This window comes from Mercenaria mercenaria, chromosome 5 (genome assembly GCF_021730395.1).
Source record: "Mercenaria mercenaria strain notata chromosome 5, MADL_Memer_1, whole genome shotgun sequence".
NCBI lineage: Eukaryota > Metazoa > Mollusca > Bivalvia > Venerida > Veneridae > Mercenaria > Mercenaria mercenaria.
Window position 1 is genome coordinate 23,933,564 of NC_069365.1, and position 12,609 is coordinate 23,946,172.

Here is a 12,609-nt window from a genome sequence, read left to right on the forward strand (position 1 = left end):
ATAAAGTATACTACAGTACACATGTTTAAATTGTGATCTCGCTCGATTAACCACATAAATGAAACGAAACGAAAGAAGAAGTATATTGTAAAATACCTTCCTGGTTAGAAGGTCCACTTCAATGAACCGAATCAAGGAGAATTAACACAAATTCAGGTAAGGTAATAAGTTATTACTAGAAGTTTCGATTTTAAGACTTTCGCTTTAAAAAGTAAGCATAGTTAAGAAACGATGTCTGCAATGAAGTATTCCTTTCCTTGATGTACACATTAATTAAGTAGTTTGCGGATATAAAATAGCATTTATCATTAGCAGTTTTGGAATTTAGAAAAATGTGTTATAACTTCAACTCTAGAAGAGCAAGTGACATAAAATCTTAATTTTAGGAAGCTAGTTAAAAGTGATAATATCAGATTAAGACGATTATACAATCAGACTGAATTAACACCTTTTACTTAATTTTGTAAAACAAAAAAGTATTTTCAGTTTTCTGATGAAATATGATACTTTATTTAAACATTATAAATTGTTCCAAATCAAGTCTATGCGGAGGTGAAAAATATTAAAAAGCTATTTACATTAATGGTTTTGTATAAATTCAGTTTTAACGCTCATTAAACACTCACTGGTTCAATTGATCGTTCTTTTCATACAGACATATTATATGTGTTAAGCGGAAAAACCTTTAATAATGATATAACTCTTCCATCGTAACGGCTTTTGACAATCACGAGTGCACTTCTCTTGTTTCTTAAATCTAACGATTTGCAAGAGTATACATAATAAGTATCAAATACATTGCAGATTGGTTAATTATACCAGACAAATTGTGTATAGCGTTATCAGTAATATCTTAAAATTTGTTTTATATTTAATACAGACAACTTGCGTGTTATTGCACAGCTCAAATATGTGTACTAACGTTCAGCCTATGAATGGAGGTGATGAACCAGACATTGCTCAGGTAATGATAAAGGAACTGGAACATGTCCTTTCCTTAGTCGGGCCAGCCAAGGAAGAAATAGCTCAACTTCAGGAGCAGATCGTTGGACGCCAAGTAAGTAAAAATGTAAACGATGCACATCATCCAAAGAGAAGATTACTTATAATATATTCTAATATAATTGTCTCTGTTAAAATATGCTTACTCTAGAATGACGTCACGTTGACGTGCGGTGACGTCAAAGGTTTTGTTGCGACCAAGAATTAACGCTACTATATTTTATCTACTGTTTTAGGCATATTAGCATATTAGAATCGAAATAATTTATAGCAAAACTGTGTTTTAACACTATTTATAAACTCGGGCGGGCATACGTCGTACAAACAATTTCACTCGGGCTGTGCCCTCGTGAAATTATTACGCCCGACGTATAACCACCCATCGTGCATAAATAGTGTTAAAACACTCTTTTGATATAAATTATTTCTTCATTAATATGTGTAATGATATCCTATTTTAATTTCTGATAAGCAAATCTGATTTTCTAGAATATGTCACTCTGTTGACCTCTGAACATTGACCTGTCAACGAGAATACTGCTATACACGTTGAACAGGAAATAAGTATGATGTACAAAGTATATAAAAGTAGAACTACATCGTTCTGACAACACTGACACTGGAAGACATAACTGCAAAATGAATGAATTTATTCAATAGCAGTAGCCTACAATCAAACCGTCTACTATTATGATGCTTGATTATGAACTATGCTTCGGAAGGATCTTCATTTTATTTACGTTTTGTATTTTTATTCGGTATGAGTATATAAAAATACTTGGTCTTCATGCAAATTTAGACTGGACACTCATACGCTTCAGATCTTGTAACATCTTTTAAGAAGATAAAACACTGGCTGTGTATCATAAATTACAATATTTATCTGTTGAATAATGCATATATCATGTGATACCGGTATTGAATATGTACATGATATAAACCGAGTGTTTGTATTTACTTGATAATATAATGTGCAGGCGCATAGGATTTCAGTATTCTTTCTTCTTCTTTGAGATCATGAAGTTCATGAAACTTTATTCTGAATGAATTTCGATAAAGTCTATTTCTAGGGGGCGCGGTGTTGCACATTCTATTACCTTCAGACGCACTATGATTCCAAAGGATATTTTGTAAAACTTTTCTCTATATATAGATTTTAACCAAATTAAATCACAAGCTGTCCCTTGATATAGCAACTAAGATACGTATTTGAATCAGCATTAGCCTATATAACTGCTTATATAACTGCTTTCGTTTATCTTAGTTAACTATTTGGTAATATCTAACTTAACTTTTAATTTGGTTAGTGTAAGAAGTAATTTATATGAAAGTATGTCAACAATATTTTAAAGATACATTATCTTTATCTGTATTCAAATGGATGGTATGGATGATAAACTATGTTTAAGTCCAAAAATTTAATAAAATATTGTCTATTGTCTGTATTCAAAATATTTTAAAATAATCCTTCGGATATGTCCCATACTGTTTTAACATTTTGAAAGTCGACTTTTATTTAGCTGAAACAATTGCCATTAGAATCAGTACACAGCTTAGGTCATATGGCAACTTTCCAGCTTTGATGGTGGAGAAAGACGCCAGGTGCCCCTCCGTGCATTATTTCATCACGAGCGGGCACCTGGATAGAACCACCGACCTTCCGTAAGCCAGCTGGATGGCTTCCTCACATGAAGAATTCAACGCCCCGAGTGAGGCTCGAACCCACATCGATGAGGGGCAAGTGATTTGAAGTCAGCGACCTTAACCACTCGGCCACGGAGGCCCCAGCATATGTCTTAAAATCATGTATGGGCAGAAAGACAGAAAGTTAGCGGCTCGATGAAAAAACATTGTTTTATCAAAAGAGAAAGTTGCCAAAAACGTTTGTGAGTATTTGAAAATATGCATTATTTCTAATATTCAGTTTTGAAATAATTCATGCGTGAAACTGAGAAAATACTAGTAATGTAGGGCTAATTTAACAACTTCTTGTCTGCGATAAATATGGTGTAAATTCGCATTTCTCAACAATGAATTTGTTTTCAAGAATGAGTAATATATATTGCTACGTTCTTGGAAATATCAAATCAAGGGTTGCTTTTTCTAAAGAAGACTCAGGAAACGTTTCGCGTTCATTTCTTTCGCAAGTCAACACTTCACTTTCCTCGACTGTGTAAAAGACGTCGTTATAGGAAGTTCTAATAGGGGAAGGAAACAGAGCTGCTTTGGTATTTTTGTTGTCCGGTCTTTGATGTGTTTTACTTAGTTTAGGGAGGTCGTGGGTTCGATCCCCGGCCGCGTCATACCAAAGACATAAAAATGGTACTAGCAGCTTCCTAGCTTGGCGCTCAGCATTAAGAGAGTAGTGCTAGGACTGGTCATCCAGATGTCAGTATAATGTGACTGGGTAGGGTATCATGGCACGTGAGGCAGCACTATTCAGTTGGGCACTGTGCTCACTGCTACAAGTAGACACCGTCGTTTATAAGACTGAAAAATCGTTGAAAAAGACGTTAAACCCGAACACACAAACATACTTCGTTTAGGTATCTTTGTATATATGACAGTCGTGTACACAAAACATACATTGTAATAGGTTTTTGTTTTGTCTGCTGTAAGTTTACCCTTTTCATTTCAACTACAGTGAATAAGAATAACTCTTCCTTTAGTTTATATTCTTTCAACTGGCATTTTGACGTCTGATATATTATTTCGCGACACAATTCTAGTGCACTCTGCATACCAATTCGTATTCATGATTGACAACACCAAATAATTGTTCAGCAATAACAATTATTATTCACAATTTTTAAAGTATAAAATGGCTTTTAAAACATCACAACTGGCTAATTATGACACGTTAGAATGTCTAGTAAATCAATATATTAGAAGACCCTTGTAAACATACAAAAAAAAAAACAACACGGAAAACACGAATGAACTAAGTTTGTTTATAATAGGTAATAAAAGTGTTACACTCTCCACGCCTTTAAAAGCTGCTTAATTGGAACCCTATTATAAATAACACACACTGAATGTATTTGTCAAGCTAACCTTTTTAATAACCTTTATACACTTAAATACTTCATTAAATAAATATGTTAACAGTTTTCTGTTTTCCAGTTTTCTTTTCATCATTAAACTTGCTTCTCTTTTCAAGGTCCCACCTAGCAACACAGTCTTAAAAGATATTGCAGAATTGAAACATCAGCTCGTAGATACCAAGGAAGAAAACACGAAGTTACAACAACAACTTAGTAGAGTAAAAACGAATGAATCAAAATATAGCGACATGTCAGATAAATTGGAAAAGGAAAAGAAGAAAGTAAGAGATCTCGAGGCTTCTATTAATGCCCTGAAGGACAGGGAAGCACAAAGGAAAGAGGCTCATAAAGAAGAAAAATCGGCCTTCATTGAAGTCAACCATGATTTAGAAATGAGATTACAGGCAGCTTTGAAAGAAGTGGAGAAAGTCAAAGACGTTCGGCAGCAATGTCAGTTAAATTTGGAAACAAATTTGAAAAAACTTCAACAAGAAAATGCAAAACTGTCCGCCTCGCTTAGAAAAGAAAAGACAGAGAAGGAAAATCTGGGAAAAGACCTTTCGGATACGAAATCACGGTATTTTTCTCTGTTTACATGTACACACTTTCTTCTGGTTATATGGCTTTAATGCATGTGATGCAGACATAACTGTCAGATTCATCCTAAGTAACACACAGTGTATTTGCTTACTAATCTTTTAGAGATAGAACCTGACATTTACAAAGACAGAAGTCTATGAAATGATTACTAAAGCCTTCAAGTTACTCAAATATTATGATATAAACGCAAGTTTTTATGATAACTGCAATGCTAATATATGTTCTGTACCCATGTTGGCCACGATTGACGACTATTGCCTCAGGCAAATACTTAACAGCATAGCTATTTTGCAATTATATAATTGAGTAGAAATGAAAACGGTTTTTAACAATGTCATATTTTTTTCACAACAAAGACAATAATTTAGGATATATTAATATGTATAAGAGTTCTCTTGTTGCAGTGCTTCACGTGGGTTTCTTTAGATTATTTACTGAAATATATATTTGAAGAATCCCATAATAAAGTGAAATATCACTGTTATAGTGGAGATGCTTAATTTGCTTGTGACATAATGTGACATAATGTGACAAAATATCACATTTATGTAAAGGTTTAATCATAATAATCTGCATTACCTTTGCCTGATTCGTAAAAAGCTGGGATCAAATGGAATACTAACTAAATTTCAAGAAATTCAAATTACGTCTGTTAAGATACCAATCAATTGTTTATATTTATATCTACATAGATTAAGCAAGTTGATGGGAGACAAACTTTCGGACAACAATCCAGATATTGCTGACTTAAGTGACAATAACAGACCAACCAAGCTGGCTGAAAAATATCAAGAACTATACGACAATCAGTGGACAGACGCCTATGAAATAGCAGAAAAACACTTTCCAGATCTGACTGAAAAAATAAGGATTAAAGTACTGCTTCAAATACTGATGGTATTCATATTTTTTAGAGTATGTTTTGTGCTGCTTGCATCGGCTATTCGGCACCATATCAGCTTGATATTTAAAAAAGCAATTTTACTGTTTACTAGATTTCCTGTCACAAAACTTTACCTTAATGAACGAAGTAAAACAGAAAACAATAGTACATGCGAATAATTTACAAACTACCCTTAAAGACAAAGATTTTTTTAAACAGAATTGTTACTTCCGGCAATTGCACAATCATTTCTTATTGATGGTTTTGACGTGGGCAAGGTGGTGGGGTGGATGGAAATTTCAAAGTAGCGTAACAGTTACGTCAGTGGTAACCAAATACAACACAATAATATCTTTGCGTAACATATCTAGTTTCATTAAAATATTTAAATATTTTCTCATTAATGTAGGAATCGTATTTTTGTACTTTTTTTTGCTATATCCTTTGTTATATCAAATAGAAGTTTGTCTTATCAACGAACTGAAACAGTTTTTTTTCTTATAGACGAAATAAAACTCTTATCTCCGTATTGTCTTCTGGCTGCGTACAAACTTGTGATGGCCTCTCAAGTATTCTGTAGTTGTTGAATGTTGAATAAGATATTCTGGAAGTCGGAGTACATGCATCATACCGCTTAATTATTAGTTACAATTTTGAAAAATGAAGAGACTTACAAACATGTGTTGGTACTGGAACAAAACAACTATGAGATATTTGATAACTACTCAATAAAAAGCTTTACAAATTGAAATGGTAGCTCTAAATAATCATTTTGTAACTGATAAAGATTCATTCAATGAATAAAGATATTGATTGGTTGTCTTAGTTATACAAAATGTGCCAGGGCCGTACTAATAACTGTAGATGTCATAGTGCACTCACTCATCAAAATAATTGCTTGTTGAAAGTCATGTATAATTACTGGGTGTTGATCTCTGTCTTTAAATACGAAGCAATGCCCTTTTTTTAAAGAAATATAGTACTGATTACACATTCACATGTCACATATACTCTGAGGCAACACTCCCACACCAGGTTCATTCATTCAAACATCACACATACTCTCTTATTCACACATCCGCCTGCCCATCACACACTTATCTAATAACTCACTCACTACTGGTGTCTGTACTAAGTGAGCTGTTCTTGTTCTATTAGGCTTTAAGTTTAAAACAGAATGGTCATTTACTTGTGTTTCAGTGTTTTGCTGTATATTTGTGTTAATGTTCTTATTGTAAATGAAAGAGACTGAAATAAAAAGATAAATAAATGATACATGAAGAAAACGATTAAAGAATTCGTTCTACGACAGATGATTCTTAATCAATGCAAGAATTGTTTTCCCATGTTACATAAATATAATTCATTATAGGCTGTCGTTCTTATGACATGTTTTGTCTTTCAGAATGTTCATAAATTCTGTAAAGAAGAGTATACCCAACAGGACAGAGACTTTATGCAAGCAATGTATAGAACGGATAAGGGGGCCGAGGTACAAACATATTAGTTATAGTGTATATTTATCAATGAATATCAGAGAGTACAGTGGTCTAGAATTTTTGAAATACTGTTCAATTGAAGATTGAAGAAAGCATACTCTTCTGTTAGATTGTGCATAGTTATGTAATGTCGTAAATAGCAAAATGCACTTGTTGTACAATGGAGATAAATGTAATGAAAGAGAACATAAAACAAATGGTTTCCATTCCAAACGTTTCATTATATCAAAATGAAGGGAGATGTTTCTTTAGACATGTGTTAAGATGACAGCATTGTTTGCAGAGCTACTAAATGAAACAGATAAAACCTAATGTAGCCTTTTATTTTGTCTTTCAGTCAGGCTTTGCCTTTCCGACTGCTCTAAAAGCACAATTGAAAGAGCTTAAACATTACGCTGCTACTGCTTCAACTGGAAATTTAACTGAGGTAAGAAACTACATTTTAATAATAATGGCATATATTAGCAATATACCTAGCTGGGATAGGCTGAACCTATAAAATGTATTTTTCCAAACTTGATATATGATATATGTTTTGTGTAATGAAGAAAGCCAGAAACTGTAGATAAAGTTGAAGAATGGACAAATTGAGGCATACCTTTCCGAGATTGTTATATGTTTCGCATAATGGATAGTTTGGGACTTTTTTCGTGACTTAAAACACGGTCATATTAAATGAAAAAGTTAAGGTTTTCGTTAACCCTGGGTAAGTTCACATCGGAGCTCTAGGGTAGAGTGGAGACCGACTCTATACTCGATAACCCACTTGAACGGTATAAGTTAGTACACCAATCGTACCTTCCCTGTTGGAGAGCTGAACTCTGCCAACTCCACGGCGAGGCAGGGTTTACTGCTTCCTTGCTTTTCATCACAGCGCTCAATGTGCAGGGAAAAAGGTTTTACATATTTCCAGGGCCCAATTTTTGATTGGTCGGTTACTTTACTGGTGGGAGTAAGTATCATTTACACAACAGCCTACCCTTCTCTGGAGCTCCGATGTGAATTTACCACCTATAACCAGGCATAGTTCAGTCACGGCTAAATACACACTGACAAACTACTAAGTATTTCAACCGCGAAGATTATAGCCATTTTCGGAACAGACCCGGCATCAATACAAACAAAATATGATAGGTATTTATATTAGATATCTATTAGACTTTAACAAATATTACAAAAAAATAGCACATACTATATGTATAGACTCGTTTGATATTAATATATACAAGCAAAAAAATTAAACAAGTATGCCCACAGGAAGAATTTCGAGCCCGCAGGACACTCCGACTCCTAATGGTGAACATTCATGCCAAGTTATATCAAAATCCCACCATGCATGAAGAAGAAATGCTCCGTACAATCTTCAATTTGACCTTTGACCTCCAACTGTGACCTTTGAGATAGGAACATGCGGTTGGCGCATGACACGCCTTGTCATTGAGGTAAATTTTCATGCTAAACAAGATTGGTTCATGCATGTAAAAGTTATGGTCCGGACAAAATCGGAAGGACGCACGCATGCAGACATGCGCGGGCGGACGGACGTACGCACGCACGCACGCACATACACCGAAAGCGGCGACTATATCGAGCTCACCGCAAGCGGGCTTGACAAAAACTAAAACAAATAAAATCAGAGCTGATCAATAGCCTTCATTATTGTAGGAAAATTTACAGTTCCCTACATTTCATTAGCTTATCAAGCTTCAGAACGAATGAAAATTGGTTTCCTCCCCGAGATGCTAAGCGATAGCTTTCAGCTCTGAAACGGAAAGAGCTAGGATAATAATGAGTTCTTCTTACCTGTGGTAATTTGGTTTTAATGGTAAACGTAAAAGAGTAAGAGTTATGTTTTAATACAGCAAAGTCTTGTAAATATAATGCGGTTTGTCTGCAAACGATTTTATTGTTTTAGGTGGTACGTTTTAATTTTAGTGCCGGTAATCCAGATCTCTGCTAAAGTGTGAAATAATTATGGAGAAAAACATCGTGCTCTTTCTTTAATGTGACAGTCGTTTCAGCAAAATTGTGAAGTGACGTGACTAAAATTCAAATTGGGAAGGTGTAAATGTTACCACCACTATTTTGATTAAGAACATTTAGATATGCACATGCCTTAATACGAACATTTAAAGTATTAAAATGTTTGGAATGTTAAAGATTTATAACAGTTTTACATAAGGATCTTTTATACGATTGACTATCATATTCAGACATGTTTTTGAAAAAGTCGAAAAACTCTCACTTGATAAAGAAGTAAGTAGCTAGTGTTAAACTGGATATATAATTTATTTTACAGAAATACCTAAAGAACTGTGACAAAACAACAAAGCTTGGCAGGTTTAATGAGGAAGTGAACGGTTTTACGCATGAATGCGTGACCATATGTTGGCTTATGGCCCATCAAGATCCCCCGCTTGTGTTTGAACGAAATGAACAAAGGGAGCCAGGTTTGATGGCGGTAAGTATAAACATTACACAGCGACTGGAACAATTATCGACTTTGTCGTTTGGCCAGCACTCCTGCTTCATAAAGACGGACCAGTTCTTAGCAAGGGTGTTGTGCAGTGTGTGAAATCATTTCATGGTTCAAAATCTGTCACAAATCGTTCGCAAAAGGTAACAGCATCACAAATGGGTATCATACCCGACTTGGTACGTTCAACTGGCAGCAAGACACCAGTTGACTTCACGACTTGGCTTCAAGACACAAATGCTGGTGCTGACCCCAAAAAGGCGGTTCTCAACTTAGAAGATGGTACATCCAAGTCCTCGCCGAAACTTGAAGTGAATCGTAGCAGTCAGAATTCAAAATATGCTGATAGCGTCAGTAAGCAAATATCTGACACAGACAACAAAAACTTAATCCAAAGCCAAGAACAATTGAGAAAGAGTTCACAATCTAGTTTCAAACAACAACAGCAGCAGCAGCAGCAGCAGCAACAACAACAACAACAGGGTTCTGCACAAATGTTTGCAAATATTCAAAAAGACAAAACAAGCCAGCCTACAAATAAAGTTCGTAGTGAATTCCATATGCAATTAATCTGGAATGACGAAGGTACGTTGATGCAACAGCCATACAGTGATGTTTCCGTATGCTCCAAAAACAGTACCTTCGAACGGAATCAGCCAACTGCCAGTAATGTCCAACTGAATCAGTCGGCTGTTGGTAATTTCCAACATAATCAGTCAAGTGCTGGTCATTTCCAACAGAATCAGTCAACAGCTGGTAATTTCCAACAGAACCAGCCAACAGCTGATAATTCTCAAAAGAATCTGTCAGCTGCTACCACCTTCCAACAGAACCAGCCAACTGCCGGTACCTTCCAACAGAACCAGCCGCCTACTGGCAACTTTCAACAGAACCAGCCAACTATTGGTAATGTTCAACAGAACATGCAAACAAATCAGTCAACAGCTGCGAACTTCCAACAAAATAGTGCAATAGCTGGATTAGGAAAATCAAACCAAAATATGGTCCCACAATCTTTGACGTTTAACACAAACATCCCTACAAATGTATGGCCTTCGCAAATAGAACTTAACGCGTTTGTGTACTAGAACCGGCACTTCGGAAATGCTGATCTAGCCAGGAGGCAGATGGGTGCTCAGGTTTATGACAAATGCATGAACTACTACAGATGGTTATATCCAGAACAATATTATTAAACAGAACTCTATTATGAAAATGGATTTTATTTCATAAATGTTTTGGATCTTGAAACGTTGCGATTTTAATACTTTTACATGTACCTGCACGTGCAGTAAATCGGCTAAAAAGGCAAACTGATAAGCGTTTGAAAACATCGTTCAATTACGCACGTAAGTACGAGAATTTGATTCTGCCGCGCTGCAAAATCACGTTGTCGAGCTTCATCATCGCATAGTTATCACGGTGTTTTCGCCGATTGCCAACGTACTGTTGCATTTTGCCATTGTGTATAAAAGGAGCTGAATACAACCTTAAATTCTTAATATATTCCTCGATTAGTTATTTCTTTTATTCTTGGTTAAAACTAACGGAAACCTAATTTAAATGCGTAATCGTATTAACAAATAAGTATTGTGCAAGTCAAATATAAATGGAACTAAGCATGAAAAGAATACAGTTTGATCTTTTCCATTTTAGAAAAGTACAAGAATATTGTCGGAAATTTCGAAGAAGAGATCAGCCATTGTTTAAGGTATCTATTGATACTGAAATTGTTACATAATGGAACTTCATTGCGATAGCATAGTGTGATTTAAGGGAGTGTCGTAAATTGCATTTGCTTCGTTGGCGAACTTGTAGTTTGTTTGTAAAGCTTTGGTCCAAAATGACGTACAAAAACCCCTATTATTATACCATCGAGATTGAAAACGACCAAAATCTCTATCATAGAGTTGTGTGGTGCATTATTGTTTATTAGAAAAAGAAAATCCATGGTGTCAACAGAATTAAGCAAAATGTCCCCACTTAAACAATTAAACTTCATTTTTCAGCTAACGTGGACGATTTGAAAGCAAGTCAAAAAGAAATGAATTAAATAGTTCGTGCAGTGAGATAAACAAGTATAAAAGAAGTCACAATGTCACTCCAATGGAAAGGGATAATAAAATTGTTATAAACAAAAAGTTTGTATTTTTATGGAATCTGTTGAATATACATGTTTAAAATAATTCCTTCCGTTTAAGTCGATCCTAGGGGGTGTGAAGTGTGTTGACCATTTCATTACCGCCAATGAACAGACTAAATTAAACCAATTTTGCTGGGTTTCGTTTGTTTGGTCCTTACCCTCTTATAAATTCTTTTATTGAACTTCTGGTCTTATGCTGCTTGGGAATGCACAATTCCGATATAAACAATGAATTCATTCTGAAACATTGGATAACAAAACACAAACAAATTTCTTCAAATATGAGCGTCCAACTGAGCAGCTCGATGACACGAAGTCAAAGTGCGAAGTCACAGTGGTACAATACAATGATGACAGAACGATTCCGAAGCACAAAAGTAAACTATGTGAAGGTACGAAAGGGAAATGTCATCTTACTGATGTATCTTTTGTGTTTATCGTTCATTTAATGAAGAGACTTGCCTTTACGGAATGTGGTTTTTGACAAATTTCATCAAGTTGCTGCAGGTGAATCTAACTGCTAAAATCTTCAAATATTATGTTTAACTGTACTTTTGAAATTGTACAGCTGAATTCTGTGTTAAGACTTTTAAGGCCTCGTACAGCTTTTTAAACAAAACATACGAAATCCTACACGTAGACCCACGTGCATAAGTCAGAATAAGCAAACCTTATAGGTGTTACGGCTATATGTAATATAAATGATCGGCAGCACATGGTGTTGTATACATAGTTTATATGTTATTTAACGTATCTTATTTCAATAAGACACCACAAGTCAAATCTTATATATGTCCTTTTCATTAACAACATACTGACAAGTTTCATATTCAATGCTATGCTTTAAAAAAGATGAATGACAGGGATGAATGCATTTGCAGTTGAAAAAGCCTTGTTGAAATTCTCTCCTTGTATTCTTTTTTTATAAGCTCACCTGTCACGTGAGCTTTTGTGATCGCATT

The 12,609-nt window shown here is 35.0% G+C and overlaps 1 protein-coding gene across 1 annotated transcript; it reads left to right on the forward strand.

The window, feature by feature from the left end:
• The first annotated feature begins 11 nt into the window (after nt 1-11).
• LOC123556662 (uncharacterized) lies at nt 12-11,010 on the forward strand. The gene is made up of 7 exons (XM_053542926.1): nt 12-156; nt 881-1,057; nt 4,163-4,623; nt 5,339-5,543; nt 6,935-7,021; nt 7,366-7,455; nt 9,328-11,010. The coding sequence occupies exons 2-7, from the start codon at nt 911-913 to the stop codon at nt 9,601-9,603; spliced, it is 1,266 nt and encodes a 421-aa protein (XP_053398901.1). The 5' UTR covers nt 12-156; nt 881-910; the 3' UTR covers nt 9,604-11,010.
• Nucleotides 11,011-12,609: the final 1,599 nt, after the last annotated feature.